General features: G+C 46.6%; 1 protein-coding gene across 1 annotated transcript; it reads left to right on the top strand.

The window, feature by feature from the left end:
- Positions 1-6,822: 6,822 nt before the first annotated feature.
- On the top strand, positions 6,823-20,927 carry LYPD8 (LY6/PLAUR domain containing 8). The gene is made up of 6 exons (XM_050772514.1): positions 6,823-6,958; positions 11,130-11,233; positions 11,615-11,734; positions 13,828-13,992; positions 15,611-15,748; positions 20,493-20,927. Exons 2-6 carry the CDS (start codon positions 11,179-11,181, stop codon positions 20,729-20,731), a joined length of 717 nt encoding a protein of 238 aa, XP_050628471.1. The 5' UTR covers positions 6,823-6,958; positions 11,130-11,178; the 3' UTR covers positions 20,732-20,927.
- Positions 20,928-23,777: the final 2,850 nt, after the last annotated feature.

Below are 23,777 nucleotides of genomic sequence, written 5' to 3'. Positions count from 1 at the left end.
AAAGTCCATTGTATCATTCTTATGTCTTTGCATCCTCATAGCTTAGCTCCCACTTATGAGTGAGAACATACAATATTTGGTTTTCCATTCCTGAGTTACTTCACTTAGAATAATAGTCTCTAATCTCATTAAGGTGGCTGCAAATGCTATTAATTTATTTGTTTTTAAGGCTGAGTAGTATTCCATTGTGTGTGTATCTATATATATATATAATTTTCTTTATGGACTTATTGATTGATGGGCATTTTGGTTGGTTCCACATTTTTGCAATTGTGAATTGTGCTGTTATAAACATATGTGTGCAAGTATCTTTTTTGCATAATAACAAATAATAATTTTTTTGTATAATAATAAATAATAAATAACTTCTTTTCCTCTAGCAAAGTAGTGGGATTGTTGGATCAGGCAGTAGTTGTACTTTTAGTTCTTTAAGGAATCTCCACACTGGTTTCCATAGTGGTTGTACTAGTTTACATTCCCACCAGCAGGGTAGAAGTGTTCCCTGTTCAGTGCATCTACATCAACATCTATTATTTTTTAATTTTTTGATTATGACCATTCTTGCAGGAGTAAGGTGGTATTGCCTTGTGGTTTTGATTTGCATTTCCCTGATCATTAGCGATGTTGAGCATTTTTTCATGTTTGTTGGCCATTTGTATATCTTCTGTTGAGAATTGTCTATCTGTGTCCTTAGCCCACTTTTTGATGGGATTGTTTGTGTCTTCCTTGCTGATTTGTTTGAGTCCATTGTAGATTCTGGATATTAGTCCCTTGTTGGATGTATAGATTGTGAAAATTTTCCCCCACTCTGTGGGTTGTCTGTTAACTCTGCTGATTATTTCTTTGTCTGTGCAGAAGCTTTTTAGTTTAATTAAGTCCCATGTATTTATCTTTGTTTTTGTTGCATTTGCTTTTGGGTTCTTGGTCATGAAGTCTTTGCCTAAACCAAAGTCTAGAAGGGGTTTTATGATATTATCTCCTAGAATCTTTATGGTTTCAGGTCTTAGATGTAAGTCCTTCATCCGTCTTGAGTTGATTTTTGTATAAGATGAGAGATGAGGATCCCATCTCATTCTTCTATATGTGGCTTGTCAATTATCCCAGCACTATTCATTGGATAAGGTGTCCTTTCCCCACTTTGTGTTTTTGTTTGCTTTGTCAAAGATCAGTTGGCTGTAAATATTTGGCTTTATTTCTTGGTTCTTTGTTCTGTTCCATCGGCCTAGACAATTATTTTTTATACCAGTACCATGCTGTTTTGGTGACTATGTCCTTACACTATAGTTTGAAGTTGGGTAAAGTGATGCCTCCAGATTTGTTCTTTTTGTTTAGTCTTGCTTTGGCTATGCAGGCTCTTTTTTCGTCCTATATGAATTTTAGGATTTTTTTTTTTAGTTCTGTGAAGAATGATGGTGGCATTTTGATGAGAATTGCATTGAATTTGTAGATTGCTTTTGGCAGTATGGTCATTTTCACAACATTGATTCTACCCATTCATGAGCATGGGATGTGTTTCCATTTGTTTGTGTCATCTATGATTTCTTTCAGCAATGTTTTGTAGTTTTCCTTGTAGAGGTCTTTCATGTCCTTGGTTAGGTATATTCCTAAGTATTTAATTTTTTTTTGTAGCTATTGTGAAAGAGATTGAGTTCTTGATTTGATTCTCAGCTTGGTCACTGTTGGTGTATAGCAGAGCTAATGATTTGTGTACATTTTGTATCCTGAAACTTTACTGAATTCATTTACCAGTTCTAGGAGTTTTTTGCATGAGTCTATATGCCTTTCTGGGTATACAATCATACCAGACACAAACAGCAACAGGTTGACTTCTTCTTTACCAATTTGGATGCCCTTTATTTATTTCTCTTGTCTGATTCCTCTGGCTAGGATTTCTAGTACTATGTTGAATAGGCATGGTGAGAGTGAGCATCCTTCTTTTGTTGTAGTTCTCATGGGGAATGCTTTCAACTTTTCCCTGTTCAGTGTGATGTTGTCTGTGGGTTTGTCATAGATGGCTTTTCTTACCTTAACGTATGTCCCTTCTATGTAGATTTTGCTGAGGGTATTAATCATAAAGGGATGTTGGATTTTGTTGAATGCTTTTTCTGCATCTATTGGTATGATTATGTGATTTTTGTTTTTAATTCTGTTTATGTGGTGTATCACATTTATTGACTTACATATGTTAAACCATCCTTGCATCCCTGGTATGAAACCCACTTGATCGTGATGGATTATCTTTTTGATTTGCTTTTGGATTTGCTTAGCTAGTATTTTGTTGAGGATTTTTGCATCTATGTTCATCAGGGATATTGGTCTGTAGTTTTCTTTTTCAGTTACATCCTTTACTAGTTTCGGTATTAGGGTGATACTGGCTTCATAGAATGATTTAGGGAGGATTCCATCTTTCTCTACCATTTGTAATAGTGTCAACAGGATTGGTACCAATTATTTATTTATTTATTCGAGACAGAGTCTTGCTCTGTCACCTGGGCTGGAGTGCAGTGGCACAATTTTGGCTCACTGCAACCTCCATCCCCTGGGTGCAAGCAACTCTCTTGCCTCAGCCTCCCTAATAGCTGGAATTACAGGTGTGCGCTAAAATGCCCAGCTAATTTTTGTGCTTTTAGTAGAGACGGGGTTTCACCATGTTGGCTAGCTGGTCTTGAACTCCTGGCCTCAAGTGATCCACTCCCCTTGGCCTCCCAAAGTGCCATGATTAGAGGTGTGAGCCACTGTGCCCGCCTCTTCTTTTAATGTCTGATAGCATTTAGCTGTGAGTTTATCTGGTCCTGGACTTCTTTTTATTGGCATTTTTTTATAAAGAATTACCATTTCAATCTCTCTGCTTGTTATTGGTCTGTTCAAATATTCTATTTCTTTCTGGTTTAATCTAGGAGGGTTGTATATTTCCAAGAATTTATTTATCTCTTCTAGGTTTTCTAGTTTATGCATGTAAAGATGTTCATAGTAGCCTTGAATGGTCTTTTGTATTTCTGTGGTATCAGTTGTAATATCTCCTGTTTTGTTTCTAATTGAGCTTATTTAGATCCTCTGTTTTCTTTTTTTGGTTAATCTCACTGGTGGTCTATCAATTTTATTTATCTTTTCAAAGAACCAGCTTTTTGTTTCACTTGTCTTGCTACCAAATTGGCATATAAGTAAACGAATACTCATAAATTAAGTCTAAACAGTTTTCAAGTTCATGTGAATCTTTGATAAATAAAACTAGCTTCAAAAATTATTATTAAAATAATAAAAATGTCTTTAGAGTCATCAGCATATATTTCTGTCTAAATCAATAAATTTTATATTGACCTCTGTGGTTATTAGGGAAATAACTTTAGATAATGACTAACTTTATATAATACCTTGGTTTTCAAGAGTAATCTAAATTGTTAAAAAATAAATTAATTAAATACATGTAAATGAGATAAATACCTATAAGTGGACATTTTGTGTAATGTAAAATCTTAACATTATTTTAAATTAAATAACAAATGCTTATTGAATGTCTGGGTCATTTCCAATGTAAATAATTATTATATGAGAAAACAGGGTTCTGAAATTGTGAAATAATTTTATGTACAAAATGCTAATATCTGACATACAGTTCAGATTTCTTGCTTCTCGTTTTCACTAAAATTTAAGATTACTAGAAATAAAAATTCTAATCTAATATATAATTCTGTAAATTGCATTTTATAAAAAATAATTTTGTGTAATTTGGAAGTCATTTTAAAGTCATTTACTTGAAAAGGTAAAAAGAAACCAGAAGTGGGGAAGAGAGATGTGAAGAAATATATATATATGCTTGTAAATTAAGTCTAATCATACTGCTATGATTATTCATGCACAAGTTTTTGTATAAACAGTTGTTTTCATTCAATTATATTAGGTATATACCTAGGTGTGGATTTGCTGTGTCATTGGTAACTCTCAGAGGAACTGCCAAACTGTTTCCACGGTTTTGCACCATTTTACACTCCTACCAGTAATGTATGAAGGTTCCAGTTTCTCCATATCCTGACACTTGCAATTTTCCTTTCTTCCTTCTCTTTCTTTCTCTGTCTCTTTTTCTTTCTTTCTTTTTGATTTTATTCGTGTTAGTGGGCATGAAGTGTATCTAATTGTGGTAGAAGTGTGTTCTGAGGCTGCACCTCACCTGAGACCATTGCCCTGTGCAGTCACTGATATGAGCTCACAGAACAATGATAGCAGCAGTAGCCATTGTTTTTAGAGCCTGTATGACGTGATAGTTTCTCCTCATCGTCTGCTTGTGTGACCTCCTTTAACCTTCAGAATAGCTTCTCAGGCAGTAGCGCTGTTTTTGCCACTTGAAAGATGGGAAACCCAAGACTCAGGGGATCATCATCTTACATAAGGCCACGGACGATTGGGGAAGTTTATCTTCCAGGACATGCTCATTTCCTCTGCAAGGTGACTGGGGGAGGGGGAGACAGGAATGCTGGGGGCAATAATTCATTCTTTTTAGCCTGTTCTCACATCTCCAAGCTGGAGGAATAAGCTAGACAATGAAAGGCTCCCAGAAGCAAACACAGAGAGAAGGCGGGTCGGGGTGGATGCCCTTGATCCTTTTGCTGGGTTTTTGGCTTGGACTCCTGTTGGATACAATTCCTGCTCTGGCTTCCCTGACCTGACCCTACACACCTCCACATGCTTATTCCAAAATGGGTGGACTCCTCTGGAAACTCACCTCCAAGCTTCGCTGGTCATTACGGGAAACTTTGGGAAAAGGCCATTTCCCAGAGTGGTTCCAGATTTAGCACTGGATGACTCGCTGGGACTCGGCTGAGTTCCAGGTTTGCCTCAGCTCAGCAGGTTGTAAAGACAGGCAACCTTGTCCTCTTCTAAAACGGGGATGGCACCAGCCTGCCTGAGGTGTGCCCAGGGCTTGTTAGTTTAAAAGTTGGGCTGCTTGCTGGGACGTAGCTTCTCCTGGGTCTCTGGACTTCTTGGCTAGTCAGGAGGAGTCTGCTTTAGAGGAGGGCTTTTTGTAATTCCCTGTGACTGATTCCGGTCCTTGGACCCCACATTGATGACAGAGAGGTGAACCCCTGGAGGAGGGACGAGGGGAGTCTAGTCAATGTCTCCAATCCCATGGGTGGAGGCTGCGTCCCATATCAGCCATGTTGAAATGGGAAGATTGCTGGCCCAGGTGTCTGAAGGCCTATAGGGAAGGCCTCCCTGGGCCTGTTTCCTTATCTGTCACGGCAGCTGGTGATACCCTTGGCACACTGCCTGGGGCCTCAAAACCCAGGACTGCTGTGAGCAGCCATGTAGACTGCACAGCCTAGTTCAGGGGGCTTCCATTATCTTCAGTGTCCTTGTTGATAAATGGGCCCAGTTAAAATCATACATGGTGTTAATAATAATTCCCCATGAGGTAGGCGTCCTCAGGACATTATTGATAGATAGATGGCCTTGGAAAAAACACAGAGGAATGGGGTGATGATTCCAGGAGTAAATAAATCATCAGGAGGCATTTCTTCAGGGTCTGATGATTCCATTTTAAAGACAAAGAGCTGTGGCCCAACGAGTGAGGTTAATAAGTAACTCATGTGATGTGAGGGACAAAGTCTGGATTCAGACTCAGATCTTTGTGGTTGTGTTGCGTCCATTTGCCTGAGTATCTGGTGCCTTCTGAGAGGAATTAATACTGATCAACCCGATTTTCCCGTGTCAGGACTCAGTCTGACACCAGAGCTGTTCTCTCAGAACAGCATTCGTGGGCTCGTCGGGCCCTCCATCTGTGGCTCAGGGAGGCCACGTTCATGAAACCTGCAAACCCACACACACCCCATTGGATATGACTGTGCCACTTCTCTTGTGCCCTGCCAGGTGAATGACTAATGTGTGGTGGGAAACGATATGGTTCTGTTAGGGAGAAAGCTGCTTTTTTTTTTAGGAAAATGCTGTGATAAGCAGCCTGAAGGCACATGGTGAGGAGAGAGAGAAAAAGAGATGGCTGGAGTCTCTGCTTATAAAAATAACTCCGATTTTGTCTTCTCCATCAGACCGACTACAGCCTCCTCATTGAAAGTGGAATGCCTCATCCTACTCTGTCTTTTTGCCAGAGCAGTCACCACATTCTGACTTTCCCTGTGATTTGGTTATCTACCACTTTAATTTATGCTGTCTGCAGCCCTGTCTAGACTACACTCCAGGAGGGCAAAGGTCTTTGTCTTTTTGCTCACAAATACCTCCCGGTTTCCTACAGTAGGCCTAAGACATGGAAGGTGCTCAAAAAATGTTTATTGAATGAACGCATGAGTTTGGGGAAGGAAGAGAGAGCTGAGACACGGGTAGGGTAGCCATCGCCAAGGGGTATTTTCAAGAGCAGGGAACTGCAAGGTTTAAACGCAGGCTGGGGGACACTGGTATAATATGTACCCCTCAACCTCTGCATCCTCGGATGAGTGGGCTCCCGCCACTCCCCACCGTGAGTGTGTGTGTAAAGTGCTAGGACAGTGTAAAGATGAGGAGGGAAGATAACTCAGGTCCACACTGAAAACCAGGAGCACCATGGCACAGTGTGAGGAGACTGGGAGAGTGCGGAAGATAACTTACTCCTCTTTACATTTTGCCAAAGGCAGGCCTTGACCAAAGTTGTTCCCAATTCCTAGAGGTCTGAGAGAGGACACGAGCTGCACAGATGCCAAAGGGTTGAGCAGCCTATAGCCCTATTGGCCAGGGCACAGTCTGACAGCCGGAAGCCTCAGCCTGTCTGCACAGATGCCAAAGGGCTGGCCCTATTGGCCAGGGCACAGTCTGACAGCCAGAGGCCTTAGCCTGTCTGACCCAGAGGTCCCTCCCTAGAAGAAGCTGTGCTTTTTGATTGTACAGCCACCTGCTATATAAGGCCTCTCCCACACCAGCACTAAGCTTCTCCCGGGATCCTCCTTCTGTAGGACAATCACCAGGCCAGATCCAGAAGGTGAGAGGACTGCAAGGCCAGGGCCTGAGCCCTGGGAGAAGCTGAAACCACAGGAAGGGCATTCGGGACCAGCTCAGGTCCTTCCCTGGCCAGGTCCAGGACATTCTTGTGGCCCTTGCTCCTTTGGCATTGCCCTAGGCAGTTGTATGCTCAGGAGAGGGGAGTCCGGAGTTCAGCGAGGATGTGGGCTGGGGACGTAGTTTTCTTGTTGTTTTGCCATCTGCTATTCTGTGTGTGGTTTGTGTGGAGTGTGTGTGTGTCTTCTGTGCGTCATTCTGTGTGTGGCATCCTTCATTCTGTGTGGTTCTGTGTCCTCACAGCCTCTCTGAGCTCCAGCTTTCTCTGTGGAAGATGAAAGCAATTATAGCAGGACCCTGCCAGGCTGTTGAAAAGATTCCACAATAAAACTTTGCACATGGGACGTATCTAGTGAAACAGCCTCAGATGCCACTTCTTCTCCTGTCCCAGGCGGGGGGCCCTGCCTTGACCCCAGCCTCACTGGTCCCTCTTACCCACAGAGGTGGGAGGGCATGGCTCTGGGTCCTGCTTTGGGGTCACTCCCAGGCTCTTTCTCTGCTGTGTGCCCCTGGGTCAGGTCCTGACCTCTCTGGGCCTCCAGCATTTCTCCCTGAAAATGAGGCTAGTGTCAGGTCTTCACCATAGGCTGAGGTGGTCTGTGCACTTGATGTGCTGCTGGGATCTCCTTCTTATCTCATCTCATCCTCTCCTTTCCCCTCCTCCATCACACTATAAGGCTTGAGGGGCCTTTTCTCAGAAGGCCAGGCTCCTGAAACTCTTTTCCCACTGAGGAGAAAAGCAAGCAGCTGGGGTTCCAGGCCTGGAGGGGTGCCCAGGCCTGGAGGGGTGCCTGGGCCTGAAGGGGTGTGCCCGGGCATATGGGGGTGCCCAGGCATATGGGGGTGCAGGGCTGCCGCATGTTTGCTACAAGCTCCAGACCAGACCTGCTTTATTTTCCTCCTTGGATCTAAATGGTGGGGTCGTTGGCATCATGGATGGGCCTCTTCTCCCAGACCAACTGGTTTCCCTTCCTCTTTACCAATCTCTAATAAGTCAACCAGGGTATCACTGTAGGGTGTGTGGTGTGTGTGTGTGATGTGGTGTGTGTGGTGTGTGTGTGATGTGTGGGGTGTGTGGTGTGTGTGTGATGTGGTGTGTGTGATGTGTGGGGTGTGTGGTGTGTGTGTGATGTGGTGTGTGTGTGTGTGTGATGTGTGGGGTGTGTGGTGTGTGTGATGTGGTGTGTATGGTGTGTGTGATGTGCTGTGTGTGTTGTGTGTGTTGTGTGGGGTGTGTGTGATGTGGTGTGTGGTGTGTGTGATATGGTGTGTGTGTGTTGTATGGGGTGTGTGGTGTGTGTTGTGTGGTGTGTGTGTGGTGTGGTGTGTGTGTTGTGTGTGGTGTGTGGTGCGTGGGATGTGGTGTATGTGTGTTGTGTGGGGTGTGTGTGGTGTGGTGTGTGTGTGTGGTGTGTGTGACATGGTGTGTGTTGTGTGTTGTGTAGTGTGTGGTGTGTGGTGTGTGTGTTGTGTGGGGTGTGTGGTGTGTGGGGTGTGTGTTGTGTGTTGTGTGTGATGTAGTGTGTGTTGTGTGGGGTGTGTGTGGTGTGGGGTGTGTGTGTTGTGTGGGGTGTGTGTGTGTGTGGTGTGTGTGTGGTGTGTGTGATGTAGTGTGTGTTGTGTGGGGGGTGTGTGTGTTGTGTGTGGTGTGTGGTGTGTGGTGTGTGTGATGTGGTGTATGTGTGTTGTGTGGGGTGTGTGTGGTGTGGTGTGTGTGTGTGTTGTGTGGGGTGTGTGTGTGTGGGGTGTGTGGTGTGTGGTGTGTGTGATGTGGTGTGTGTGTGGTGTGTGTTGTGTGGGGTGTGTGGTGTGTGGTGTGTGTGATGTGGTGTGTGTGTGGGTGTGTGTGTGTGTGTGTGTGTGTGTGGGGTGTGGTGTGTGTGATGTGGTGTATGTGTGTTGTGTGGGGTGTGTGTGGTGTGGTGTGTGTGTGTGGTGTGTGTGATGTGTTGTGTGTTGTGTGGGGTGTGTGTGATGTGGTGTGTGTGTGTTGTGTGGGGTGTGTGTGTGTGTGTGTGTGTGTGTGTGTGTGTGTGTGTGATGTGTTGTGTGTGTGTGGGGTGTGTGTGGTGTGCGTGATGTGTTGTGTGTTGTGTGGGGTGTGTGTGATGTGGTGTGTGTGTGTTGTGTGGGGTGTGTGGTGTGTGGTGTGTGTGATGTAGTGTGTGTTGTGTGGGGTGTGTGTGGTGTGGTGTGTGTGTGTTGTGTGGGGTGTGTGGTGTGTGGGGTGTGTGGTGTGTGGTGTGTGTGATGTGGTGTATGTGTGTTGTGTGGGGGTGTGTGGTGTGTGTGATGTGGTGTATGTGTGTTGTGTGGGGTGTGTGTGTGTGTGTGTGGTGTGTGTGTGTGTGTGTGTGTGGTGTGTGTGTGTGTGTGTGTGTGGTGTGTGTGTGTGTGTGTGTGTGTGTGTGGGTGTGGGGTGTGTGGGGGTGTGGTGTGTGGTGTGTGGGATGTGGTGTATGTGTGTTGTGTGGGGGGTGTGTGGTGTGTGTGATGTGTATGTGTGTGTGTGTGTGTGGTGTGTGTGGTGTGGTGTGTGTGTGTGTGTGTGTGTGTGTGTGTGTGGGGTGTGGTGTGTGTGATGTGGTGTATGTGTGTTGTGTGGGGTGTGGTGTGTGTGATGTGGTGTATGTGTGTTGTGTGGGGTGTGGTGTGTGTGATGTGGTGTATGTGTGTTGTGTGGGGTGTGGTGTGTGTGATGTGGTGTATGTGTGTTGTGTGGGGTGTGGTGTGTGTGTGTGGTGTGATGTGCCTATGTGTGGTGAGGTGGGAGTAGGGGCTTCCAGACGAAGGCGATTCTGTTTCATAAGTAGCAGCTATTACGGTGCCCCCTGGCTTTGGAGCTGGAAGGACCTAGAATAGAGCACGGCTTTGGCCTTCTAGGCCGAGGAGCTTGGGCTACTTCGCTAACCCTCTTTGCTGCAGTTTTCCCACCTGTAGAGTGGGGCTAATAGCCTCTGCCGAACAGTACTGTCCGCTGGGACTCCTGCAATGATGGGAGTGTCCTGTGCCTGCCTTGGCCAACACCGCGGCCACCAGCCACATGTGGCCCCCGAGCGTTGGGAACGTAGCCAGTGCTACTGAGAAACAGAATGTTTCATTTTATCTACCCTCGAAGAATCAAAGAACCGTAAATAGCCGTGCGTGGCTCACAGCGACCGTGTATACGGTAAATGAGATAATGATCAAGAAGGGCTCAGGCCAGAGCCACACACCTGCTCTCTGCTGCTTTGACACACAAGCAAGTTGGAATTCTGGGAGTTCTTCCGAATTCTAATGAATGTGACCAAGCCTTTGCAATCCTCAAAGGTCTACCTCAGACAATCTGCAGGCAGGGAAGGCAAGGTGCAGAGAGGCTGGTGACACACTCTTCGGAAGTGCATGGGGAACTCTGATTTAGTGCCGCAGGCCCAGGACTGTGGGAACAGTGGAAGGCGGTGTGGGCTGGCGGTTAGGGACATAGGCTAAACTCCAGTTCTGATACCTCGCAGAAGTAAGACCTTGACTTTCAGTGCAATACCCAGTCCTTCTAAGGCTTGATTTTTCTCAGGATGCTAACAATAGTACCTGCCTGCTACAGTAGATGAATTACATAAATTAATACCTGCAAAGTGCTTGGAATGGAGTAAGTGCTCAGCAGATGTTTGCCTATTGCGGAGGTGGTGGCGGTGGCAGCAACAGAACCCCTAAGTGTAAAATAAGGACGCGGTGAGAGGCTGGCTGCAGGAGGGACATCGTGCTCTGGGGGAGGGAGGGGCACAGACCCCAGCCCAGCTCTTTCTTCTTGGACCCCGTCCCCAAAGTGAAACTAAAAATTCATCGGCCCGCACATTTTGCAACTGACTTGGCCCCACGGGAAACGGCCCCTGGCTGTGTTTGACACGCGTGTGTAGATGCTCCTGCAGGCTGAGACTCGGGAAACTCGGACCTCTGCAGCAGGGTGGAGTCAGCTTTGTGCTCCCAGCTCAGGATTTTGATTCTTTCTGCCACAAGGACGGACTGAGTACTGGGCTTGTTACAGTGTGATTGAAACCCGCAGGGGAGGACAGGCAGCCCTCCAAGGCCCCGCGGCTGCCTTCTTTGTGTCTCTTCAGGCTCCAGGCCCCGTGGTCCCCATCCTTGGGAGAAGTCAGCTCCCGCACCATGAAGGGCGTCCTCGTCGCTGGTATCACTGCAGTGCTTGTGGTTGCAGCTGTAGGTAAGAGAACTCACGTGGCCCCTTTTTAGGATGGAGACCCTCTTTTCCACCTCACCAGTGTCTTCTTGCTGTCAAAGTCCCGAGGGCCTCGCATGTTAAATTACGGTTAGTGATGACCACGAGACCTGTCTGTGCAGCCTGCTTTCAAGGGGCCACTCTGCATTGTTGTTGAAGGTTGGATCTTTCCACTGGGGAATAGTGAGCAGTGGGAGAAACTCATTAGGGTGGCTCATCTTACAGCATCAATGTCAGGGATCCCCAGAGGGCAGGGATGCCATACCACCTGTCTCGTACTGCAAGGTGGGAGCAGCGCTTTTCCTAGAGTCTGCTCCATAAATGTCTACTGAATGTTGACTGGTGTTGGACGTCTTGTGTCCTCAGAATCTCTGAGCTGTGTGCAGTGTAATTCATGGGAACGATCCTGTGTCAACAGCACTGCCTCTGAATGTCCCTCGCACGCCAACACCAGCTGTGTCAGCTCCTCAGTCAGCTCCTTTCCAGGTGAGCCGGCGTGTGTGTGTCCTTCCCGCCTCTGGGGCTTGCACCGGGAGGGAGCTGGAGACGACGTCCAGGCAGGAAAGAAAGGCAGAGATGGGGACATGCTGTCCAAGGAGAGAGGAAACCACAAAGGTGACTCCCAGGGGAAACAACGCACGGCTGAGACAAGCAGGAGCCAGACAAGAACACGGGGTCAAAGCACATGGGAGACCCTCGTGTTTTGGACACTGATGCCCTTGATCACAAAGCTTCATTCTAGAGGCATGTACGTGGATGTGGGAAGCAAGGGCAGCTCTTAGTTAAATTACCAGGCAGATTTGCTCTGGAAGCTTTCATTCTTCCTTTTCCCCAGCCCTTTTACCTCTCCCTCATGGTTCCTCCTCTCCTGGATCAAACATACTTTCCTTCGTTCAAGACCTCCCCACAGGGCGTTTGGAGCACAACCACTATTGTACCCTCTTTCTCAGAGCACTTAGATTTCTTCTTAACTTTTTTTTTGTAATAGACACGTTCAAATGCACTTCGTGTATGTTTAAAGTAGGAAGAAGAGTATAACGAACTGCCCTGTAACCACTACCCTGTGTCAGCAGTTATTAACATTTTGCTATTTTCTCACTATAGTTTTTTTTTCTTACTATAGTATTTTTGGCTATGGTATTTTAAATTAAACATTATATAAATAGACATGACACACACATATATATGCCTATGTGTGTACATGTTATTGGTCATTTTCTCCATAAATACTTCACTATTTATCTCTGATCATAATTTTTTTTACATAACTACCATATTGCTATGGTTTGAATATTCCCTCCAAAACTAATGTTGAAACTTAACTGCCATTGTGATGGCATTAAGAGGTGGGACATTCAGAGGTGATTAGGCCATGAGGACCCCGCCCTTGCAAATGCATTAATGTCGTGAGTGTGGAGGTGGGTTCCTGATAAAAGGGAGTCTGGCCCCCTCTTTCCCTCACTTGCTCTCACCCTCTCTTGCCCTTCGCCACGGGATGATGCAGAAGAAAGTCTTCACCAGAGGCTGGCACTTTGATGTACTTTGCAGACTCTAGGACTGTAAACAATAAATTTATTCTCTTTATAGATTACCCAATCCATGCTATTCTGGTATAGCAACACAAAATGAACTAAGACACATACTGTTATCACACCTGAGAAAGTTAACTGTATTTCTTTAATTTCTTCTAATACCCAGGCCATCTTAAACATTTCTTAATTGTTTCAAAGATGTCATGATATGGTCTACGTGTGGAATTAGGATCCCAGCCACATCCCCCATTTTGCTGTTAGGTCTGTTAAACCTAACTTGTTTTATAAGAGCGTCCATCATTTTTTGTTCAATCCTGTTGGTTTGTTGGAGAAATGGGTCACTTGCCCTGTAGCTGTCCCATGTTCTAGCTGTGGTTGATTGCTCCCTAGTGGTATGATATAACTTGCTCTCCTGTTCTCAGTATTTCTTGTGTAGGTAATCAGGGCTGTCCAGTAATACTTTCTTCAGTGGTGGAAGTATCTGTCTTAACACCATGCCGTTCTGCAGTCACATGTGGCCACTGAACACTTCATATGTGGCTGCTCTGACTGAGGAGCTTAATTTTAAATTTGATTTGATTTTAATTAATAAGATTTAAATTTAAATAGGCGCAAATAGCTAGTGGCTACCATATTAGATAGCGCTGGCTAGAAGCTTGACTGGATTCAGGTTCAATTTTTAGGCAGGAACTGTGGATGTCATATTGTACATAAGGCTCATCATGTCTGTTCGATCGTTTTTACAGATCTTAGGACTTACCGGTGGCTTCAGGGACTGCCCACCTGGACCACCCATTTTCAGGCTCCCAAGCACTTTTGCCTGGAGTTTAACCTGCACCTCTGATAGTCTCCTGCTCAAAGGAGGGGCTACCTGATGGGGAAGAATTATTATTATTTTTTCCAGAAAACCCTCTCCAGTGTCTCCAAACCGCATCACACCGAGGTTGCATTTTCTGCCTTTGCCTGAAACACTTGCTGTTCCAGGTCTCCACCCTCCCCACACCTCCTCCTTATCGGGGCTGACAGTCTGTGTTTGTCTTTGTGTAGAGACAGCAATCAGATTATACCAGAAAATGTTCTGCTCCGCGGAGAACTGCAGTGAGGAGACGCACGTTACAGCCTTCACTGTCCACGTGTCTGCTACAGAACACTTTCGTTTTGTAAGCCGGTGCTGCCAAGGAAAGGACTGCGGCAACACCAGCGATGCCCTGGGTGGGTGCTGGCCACGTGGGCGATGCCCTGGGTGGGCACTGGCCGCGCGGGCGATGCCCTGGGTGGGCGCTGGCCGCGCGGGCGATGCCCTGGGTGGGCGCTGGCCGCGTGGGCGATGCCCTGGGTGGGTGCTGGCCATGCGAGTGGCCTTCCTGTGTCCTCCCAGCCCTGGCTCTTCCTTTTTCACCTGTTCTCCTTACCCTTGGGTGGACATCTCAAGTCCAGGCACTTCAGTGATGGCATCAACATCTGACTTACAGCAATTACACAGGAAACAAATGGGGCAAACCAGCACTTCCCCTCTTTCTTAGTGAAGACAGACATTGCAAGTTGTGCGACACGGACATTAGTTCCCATCAGTAGTTCTCAAATTTTGTGATCTCAGGCCATCTGTTAAGACACTATGTCTTAAACATTATTGAGGCCCCCAAAGAACTTTCATTTATGTGGACTCCACCTGTCAATACGCACTGTCTTAGAAATTAAAGCTAAGAAAATTTAGAAATTGTAACTAGCTCGCCAAAATAACCAAAACCCATGACACATCGACATTAATATAACTATATTTTCCAAAAGAAATATATACAATGGGAAGAGTGGCATTGTTATTATACTTTTTGCAAATTCTTTAGTTTCTGACTTAATAGAAGACAGCTGGATTCTCATATTTACTTGTGCATTTAGTCTGTTACAGTCTCACGCATCATGGAGCCTCTGGAAAACTCCACTTTATGTTCACAAGAGAAAGAGAGTGAAATAAGTAAATAATATTTTAGTATTATCATGACGATGGTTTGAGCCCTGTAAGGTCTCAGGGACTCAGGACATCCTGGACCACGATGGTTTGAGCCCTGCAGCACTCCCTGTAAGGTCTCAGGGACTCAGGACATCCTGGACCACAATGGTTTGAGCCCTGCAGCACTCCCCGTAAGGTCTCAGGGACTCACGACATCCTGGACCATGATGGTTTGAGCCCTGCAGCACTCCCCGTAAGGTCTCAGGGACTCAGGACATCCTGGACCATGATGGTTTGAGCCCTGCAGCACTCCCTGTAAGGTCTCGGGGACTCAGGATATCCTGGACCACGATTTGAGACCTGCTGATCTAGACCAAAGCTCTCTTTGAAAAACAGAAAATGTGGCTGAAAAGGCAAAGTTTATTGGCCATGGTCGTAAAGCACAGTTAATTAAGAGCAGAGCTGGTCTCATTATACATTTTTTTCTTCTAGTCATAATGTTAAATAATGGCCTGTGTTTATTCGTTCAGAGCAAGATTTGGTAACAGTCACCCACTTGTTGGCAAATGTTCATGATGGCTAATGTTGATGTTGACTATAGTTTGGTTTTAGCTCAAAATCTTACCTTTCTCAGTCTATACCCCAACACACTGATGGGCCATATTTCTTGAAGACTAGACAGTCTGTAAGGGCAGATCTGTGGAGCTGTGTGTAATAAATATTTTGAGGGAACATGGTGTTTTCAAGGCTAGATCTGAGATTTCCAAGGATGCAATTGCTCCGTTCTCAGGATCTCTTTGGTGGTTTCTTTGCTTGCCTATCCCCTTCCTCCCATGTTCCGTATGATAACACTGTCCTGAGCAATGACTCTGACTGTTCCAGACCCTCCCCAGAAGAATGTGTCCAGCAATGCAGAGTGCCTTGCTTGTTATGAATCTAATGGAACTTCCTGTAGTGGGAAGCCCTGGAAATGTTATGAAGAAGAGCAGTGTGTCTTTCTAGTTGCAGAATTTAAGAATGGTAAGTCTTGTAGTTCTAATTCCTCTGTGGGACTTGAGCTGGGAACATGTCAAGTCTTGGTTCACAAATTCTGGGTTAACACAGAAGGACCAGGGGAGTAGTGGAACAAGGGGGATAAAGGTCATAATGTCTTTAAATAAAGAGGCTGTTCATGTAGCCTTGAGCTCGTTGCTATTTTTGCCTTCTTAGACCAGAGCTGTTTCTCCTGGGCTACGCTTCCCTTGAACTCTATTCTCCTGTGGCTTGTAATCCAGTCACGTTTGTCTAAGCGCATCACACCCCTCCTCACATTTACTTCTTTACCAGGTTCCGTCATTCTGTAGGTGAGGGTTGGTGCAACTTTTATTTCCTTTTATATCTACACTTTTCTTCTCTACTTGTCACTAAGAGGTGTTGGCTTTTGGTAGCTTGGATCACCTGGCGGAAAGAGTCAAATTGGGTTTTAAAGTCCAACCAATTGTCCTTTTCTATAAAAGCAATTTGATACTAACCATTGTAAAACACACATTTCTAACATTTGCCCAAAGAGTTAAAGGTTATTAAATTTATTAGTTAAGGTAAGTTAATTGCTGTTAATAACACCAGCAATGCCCTGGGTGGGTGCTGGCTGTGCGAGTGGCCTTCCTGTGTCCTCCCAGCTATGGCTCTTCCTTTTTCACCTGTTCTCCTTTCCCTTGGGTGGACATCTTAAGTCCAGGCACTTCAGTGAGTATCCAGATGGCATCAACATCTGACTTACAGCAATTACGCAGGAAACAAATGGGGCAAGCACTTCCTCCATGCCTCCCCTCTTTCTTAGTGATTCAGGTTGTGTTAGAGGGACATTAGAGGCCATCAGTAGTTCTCAAATCTTGTGATCTCAGGCCCTCTGTTAAGACTCTATGTCTTAATTATTGAGGACCCCAAAGAACTTCTGTTTATGTGGACTCCATCTGTCAGTATACGCTGTCTTAGAAATTAAAGCTAAGAAGATTTAGAAACCTTAACTAGTTAAAGAGTTAAAGAACAACCTCCAAAGCCTATGGTTCAATACAATAGATGTTTATTTCTTGCTGGAGCAGTTAATTGCAGAGTCCAGGCCATGGGCTCCTTCTGTCCTGTAGCTCTGGCCCCCACTCACCAGGTCTTGGCAGCTCTGTGCTGTATCCTTTCTTGCCAGCAGTAAGAGAGAGAGGTAGTGGAGGAAGGCAGGTGGGTTTCTGTGGGTTGGGCTGGGATGTGAATGCATCACTTCCTCCCACAGTTCACTGGTTAGGACCCAGTAAGACAGTCATCTTGGCTGTAAGGGAGCCTGACATAGTCAGGTAGTATGACCCCGAAGGAAAGAAGGAGGCATGAAGCTAAAATGAACAACAAGCCAGTCTCTGCCAAAATATGGCTCCAAATAATAAGAGTTTAAGAGCACTAATATCCAGGTACACTTTCATTTCAATATTTGTTAAGTGTCAATTCTAGCATCATAAATCAGTGTTTAACTGTAATTATGGATTTTTCAGCGGCGTCAAGCACTGCTTATACTGAACCTCTTTTTTTTTGTTATTTTTTGTTTTTTTGAGAGGAAATCTTGCTCTGTCACCCAGGCTGGAGTGCAGTGGTACGATCTGAGCTCACTGCAACCTCAGTCTCCTGGGTTCAAGCGATTCTCCTGCGTTCAAGCGATTCTCCTGCCTCAGCTTCCTGGGTAGCTGGGATTATAGACATGTGCCACCATACCCGACTGCTTTTTGTATTTTTAGTACAGACGGGGTTTCGCCATGTTGGCCAGGCTGGTCTCAAACACCTGACCTCAGGTGATCCGCCCACCTTGGTCTCCCAAGGTGCTGGGATTACAGGTGTGAGCCACAGCGCCCAGCCCTGAACGTCTTTTTACTATTTTTTTAAAATACACTTTGTTTTTCAGAGTAGTTTTAGATTCACAGCAAAATTGGGCAGAAGTGATAGAAATTTCCCATCTACCCGACATGCATAACCTCCCCGCTGCCAACATCCACACCAGAGCATAACCTCCCTGCTGCCAACATCCCACCAGAGCATAACCTCCCCGCTGCCAACATCCACACCAGAGCATAACCTCCCTGCTGCCAACATCCCACCAGAGCATAACCTCCCTGCTGCCAACATCCCCAACACAGCATAACCTCCCCGCTGCCAACATCCCCAAGACAGCATAACCTCCCCGCTGCCAACATCCCACCAGAGCATAACCTCCCCGCTGCCAACATCCCACCAGAGCATAACCTCCCCGCTGCCAACATCCCCACCAGAGCATAACCTCCCACCAGAGCATAACCTCCCCGCTGCCAACATCCCCACCAGAGCATAACCTCCCCACTGCCAACATCCACACCAGAGCATAACCTCCCCACTGCCAACATCCTCACCAGAGCATAACCTCCCCACTGCCAACATCCCCACCAGAGCATAACCTCCCCACTGCCAACATCCCACCAGAGCATAATCTCCCTGCTGCCAACATCCTCACCAGAGCATAACCTCCCCACTGCCAACATCCCCACCAGAGCATAACCTCCCCGCTGCCATCATACCCACCAGAGCATAACCTCCCCGCTGCCAACATCCCACCAGAGAGGTACATTTGTTCTAAGCAATAAGGCTACATTGATACAGCATCATCCAAAGTTGACAGCTTACATTAGGGCCCCCCTTGGTGTTGTGTATTCCGTGAGTTTGGACAAATGTATAATGATATACGTCCACCATTGTAGTAGTACCATATAGAGCATTTCCACTGCCTTAAAATTCCTCTGTGCTCTACCTACTCACCCCTCCCTGCCCTCCAAGCTCTGACAACCACTGATCTTTGTTACTGCCTCCAGAGTTTTGCCTTTTCCACACTGTCCTATAGTTGAAATCATACAGTATGTAGCCTTTTCAAAACGGCTTCTTTCCTTAGTAATATCCATTTAAAGCGCCTTTCACTTTTAAGATTTCTGGGATGTCTAAACTGCTATGATTTTAAATTCTAAAGCTGTGTCCTAAGGCAACATGACATCAGAAAGATCTTTCTCTCTCTGCTTATCTTGTCCCCAGGTCTGATCAAAGGGATCAATTTTCTTCTTTCTCATAGGACTTGACTTACGCTGAAAGCCAGACAGATCAAAGCTATCATAAATGTAGGGGTATTTTTGTTTCTTTTTGTTCAAGATCATTTTTTTACATACAGTAGAAATATTCCATGAAACACACCTCCTTAACTCACTCTAACTCAGTTTTCAGCACTGGCCAGGTGTGGTGTCTCACGCCTGTAATCCCAGCTCTTTGAGAGGCCAAGGCAGGCTGATCACTTGAGGTCAGGAGTTCAAGATCAGCCTGGCCAACATGGTGAAACCCCATCTCTACTAGAAATACAAAATTAGCCAGGTGTGGTGGCATGCACCTGTAGTCCCAACTACTCGGGAGGCTGAGGCAGGAGAACCGCTTGCACCTGGGGGATGGAGCCTTCAGTGAGCCAAGATTGCACCACTGCACTCCAGCCTGGACGACAGAGAGAGACTCCATCTCAAAACAAAAAACGTCAGCACTGATGCTTGCTATAAAACAGCATTTGGAGGTTTCCCACTCCTTTTCCAAGCAAGTTTAGAATCAGCCATTGTTGTTGTTGCTGTTCGAGACAGGGTCTTGCTCTGTCACCCAGGTTAGAATGCAGGGGTGCGATCACTGGCTCACTGCTGCCTCAAACTCCTGGCTCAAGTCGATCTCCCATCTCAGCCTCCCCAGTAGTGGACTGCAGGCACGTGCCACCACCCCTGGATAACTTTTTAATTTTTTGTAGAGACAATGTTTCCCAGTCTGGTCTCAAACTCCTGGCCTCAAGTAATCCTCTCACCTCGGCCTCCCAAAGTGCTAAGATTACAGGTGTCAGCCACCATGCCTGGTCCTAGAGCCGGCCTTGAACTCAAATTGCAGCCTTGCTTCATGTCTGGTCCTAGAGCCAGCCTTGAACTCAAATCGCAGCCCTGCCTCTGACAAGTGGTGAGTGGAGTCACTTCACCTCCGTGAGTCCCTTGGCCTCTGTGAGGTGCCTGCCTCCAGGGCTGTGTGAATTGCAGCTGACAGAGCAATCGGGGCACACAGTACGTGCTCAATAACCGGTGGCTGCTATCATAACTACGTCTTCTGTACAAACGCCCTAGGCCTTTTACTAGCACCTGAATCTCAAAACACGATTAAACATAGCAGAACCCCAATTTATGGCAGAGACAAGACGTGGCCTCTTACATCCCTCCTGGTGGCCCTTCCTTCTTCTCGGGGAAAACTCAGGCAGGGAGGACTCAGGTCCAGAGAGGAGTGAGGACGGAAAACAAAGCCTGGAAGGGGAGGGGGAGCCCAAGGTACTGACCCCTGCCTGAACTGAGAACAGAGAACTGCCTTTTGAACCTGTTCCTGGTTTCCTCACCTTCCAGCTACACAGGAACACGGGAGATGTGAGTCCCAGGTCCAGCTCTGACCTTCTCTGTTTAGCCTGGGCTGGCCACTTGCCCCAGGAGTCTGCTGCCTCCAGGGTCAGGTGGCGGTGGGAGTCTAGGCCTCTGACCTCCAGGGTCTCTCTGCCATTGCCACGTGGTGTTCTTGACTCTGAACATGCAGGCTCCTTCCTGCCTGGGTTTCAGGAGCACACCAGCTCTTGCCGGTCACCAGGCCACCACGCTGCAGGTGACGAACTGAGAGCAGTGGAAGGACAAAGGACTGAGTGGCATCCCTCCTGTCTCCTTTGCATTCACAGACACTGAGTCTAACAGTCTCGTGGTGAAAGGCTGTTCCAATGTCAGTAACGCCACCTGTCAGTTCCTGTCTGGTGAAAATAAGACTTTTGGAGGAGTCATCTTTCGAAAGTTTGAGTGTGCAAACGTAAACAGCTTAACCCCCACGTCTACGCCGACCACTTCCCACAACATGGGCTTCAAAGCTTCCCTCAGCCTCTTGGCCTTTGCCAGCCTCCTTCTGCTGGGACTGTGGCCCTGAGGTCTTGGGGCTGCACTTTGCCCAGCACCCCATTTCTGCTGCTCTGAGGTCCAGAGCACCCCATGGAGTACTGACACCCTCTTTCCCCGCCCTGCCCCATTTAACTGCCCAGTAAGTGGGAGTCACAGGTCTCCAGGTAATGCCGACAGCTGCCTTGTTCTCCATTATTAAAGCGCTGGTTCATTCACTGCCCAAATCTGTCCTGATGCATTCTGGGCTGGGCCTCATTTGAGCTGTTATCCAGCACCACCTCCCACTCCTGGGCTGCAGGTGGGGTCCTTGCCTTTGAAACTGTGCACGTTTGTTTCTGGGATCTGATGACATCCCTGCTCATCGTGCTTCTGGGAAGCCAACCCCTCGACCTTGCAGCCTGCACCTCTGGGGACGGACATGCCACCACCCGCACTGTCACACACAAGCAGCTTCCCGCCTACCTTATAAGGCCGGTGTTGACCCCAGTACAGAAGCTCCTTCAGTATTGGCCAATATATGGCCCTTCAACAGTTGTCCTGATTGTGGTCAGAAGTCCACAGCGAGTGAAGAAAACAGCATCATCTCAGGGTCCTATCACGATGGGGGCCCAAGGAGGGTTGGAGGGGCTGCTGACGACCAGCATGCTCCTATTGACTAGCCTTCCCAGGCAGGGACACGAGTAAGTCACTGGGAAAGCTGCAATGCCAGGCTCCACTCCTGGCCGAGGAAGTTTTCTGCAGCCTTGTGCAGAATGGAATGTGGCCACAGAGCCCCAGTCCGGCCCCTCAGAGAGCTTATAGTCAAACACAGAGTTACTAACTCTGTATCAAATGCCAAGGGAGCAAGAAAACCATTCAATCGAATATGCCCAGAGGTCTAGGTCTAGTAAATAAGGTGGGCCTTGAGCTGAGCTTGGAAAAATGGTGTTTGCGGTAATAAATATTTTTTTGTAAACTGATGTGGGTCAACATTAGCCAGGATTGCTGGCAATGCACCGTGGACAAAGCCACCATAAAGGTCCTCGGATGGCAACTCATCACCACATGTACTCTTACTGATTTCAGCTTGTGATTTTGAAATGGAATTTTAGACTTACTGAAAACTTGCAAAAATTAGTACACAGAATTCCACTATCTCCTTCATGCAGCTTCTCCTCACGTTCACATTTTAGATAATCACGGTACAGTTACTGAAAGCAGGAAATGTTCACAGAAACAATATTGCTCACGAACAGACCTCATTTGCATTTCACCAGTTTCTATGGATGTCTTTTTTTTCCTGATCCAGGATCCAATTCTTTGCATTTAATTGTCATGTCCCCTCAGTCTCCTTCAAATGGCGGCAGTTCTGGAATCTACCCAGACCTCGATAATTAAGAAGATTATTGGCCATTTTATAGAATGTTTCCCAATCTGAGCTCGTCTGAAGTTTTCTTGTGATCAGATTGAGGTGATGCATTTTTGGCAAGAAAACCACGGCAATGATATGCCCGTCTCAGTGCATTTTATCAGGAGATACGTGACGTCGACGAGTCATATTACTGGTGATGTTAACCTTGGTTAAGGTTAATATCTTTCAGGTTTCTCCATTGTAAAGTTGCTATTACTTCTTAATATAATAAGCTAGGTTGTGCTGCTATAACAAGTATACCTTAGTAAAAAAAAAAATCACACAATGGGAGTTTATTTCTCAGCAACTTAAACTCCATATAGATGCTCCTGGTTGGACATCTGTCCAGGGTTGCTCTTCTCCAGGAGTAAGGAAGGCGTCATGCTTCTTTGTTCCCACAGTTCCACCATCCCCCATGACCCATTGGACTCAGTTAAGTGCTCTGTCTGTAGCCAGCTGATAAGTACAAAGAGAGAGTGCCTGGAGGGCTGTGCAGAATGGCCCAGGGGCCAGGGCTGGCAGTGACATCCATCACTTATGCTCGTAAATCCAGCCACAGGACCTTGAGCAAGAGACTTTTCCTCTCTGGGCCTTAGTTTCCCCAAGTGTATAATGGGGATAGTGATAAGGTCTGCTACATGGGGTTGTGAGGTCTGTCAACATAGTTCTCCCTGTGAAGCTTAGCACAGAGCTTGGCAAGCAGTAAATGTTAACAGTAGAAGATTGCAGTCTGGAGGGTGCTCCCTAAAGACAGTGGGAAGAGAGGCCACAAGAAATGCTGATGTAGAAGGAACTGTCCCTGCTCAGCTCCCTCTGACGATGCCAAACTCACTAAGGTTACAGCTGCTTCTGTCTCAGTCTCAGAATCTCGTATACACTTTACTCGCCCTTCCTAGGCCCTCCGTGGCTGCTGACACCATGGCCTCACAGACAGCATCGGGGGCTTCTCTGCCTCTCATCTGCATTGTCTGAACTACCAGCTAGCCAGTTCTTAATGTCTCCTGGAAGCCCCAGTACTCCATGTTGATGTGAGGAAGCAGCGACAAGTTTGGGGAACTGCAAAGGGTCATGTGGGAGCCTGCCTGAAGGGCAAGCAGGACCAGAGCCCAGGAGGTCTCCACAGCATTGTAGATGACTCTGGCTTTAAATTGAAGGCCATGGGAAGTCAGTGTATAGTTAAGTGAGATAGTAAGAGTGGGATTGGGTTTCCATTCTGGGAAGCTTGCCTAGACTGCAGGCTGAAGGTGGAAAGAGAGCAGAAAGACAGGGCAGCAAAGTTAAACAGAAATAGTGGGTACTGCCCAGGGGTAGATGCCTTTCATCCTGTTAATAGAGTATAAACTAGTACCCTAATGTACTTCCATTTGCATTACTGGCTCCCACCTCCTTACCCAGAGCAGGGAATTGAGCAGAGTGCCCCTCCTGCCTGTGTGTCTACCTTTTTTTCCTCCTGGCTGTTCATGCTTAACTCTAGACTCTTGTCCTCTGGCCCCTGAGCCAGGTCTTGTACTTTGCACCTAAGCTAAAGCCCCTTATTGGCAATTTTTCCTTAGGCCCAGCCTGGGCTCTAGGATAAGCCCCCATGTCTGAGAAACTTCACAGAATTCTACACTCACACTGTATGGTTGGACTAATGACAATGGCCTTGTCTTTCCACAGTACTTTGTAATTTGTAAAGTTCTTT

Source organism: Macaca thibetana, chromosome 1 (assembly GCF_024542745.1).
Source record: "Macaca thibetana thibetana isolate TM-01 chromosome 1, ASM2454274v1, whole genome shotgun sequence".
Classification (NCBI taxonomy): domain Eukaryota; kingdom Metazoa; phylum Chordata; class Mammalia; order Primates; family Cercopithecidae; genus Macaca; species Macaca thibetana.
The sequence above is the reverse complement of the archived record's forward strand: the minus strand, read 5'-3'. Positions and strand labels throughout refer to the sequence as shown.

Excerpts from the sequence above, each read along its gene's own strand:
- LYPD8 (XM_050772514.1), top strand. The coding sequence starts at position 11,179 with ATGAAGGGCGTCCTCGTCGCTGGTATCACTGCAGTGCTTGTGGTTGCA. Across the intron at positions 11,234-11,614 it reads GCTTGTGGTTGCAGCTGTAG|AATCTCTGAGCTGTGTGCAG; the intron begins GTAAGAGAACTC and ends TTGTGTCCTCAG. Across the intron at positions 13,993-15,610 it reads CAACACCAGCGATGCCCTGG|ACCCTCCCCAGAAGAATGTG; the intron begins GTGGGTGCTGGC and ends TGACTGTTCCAG.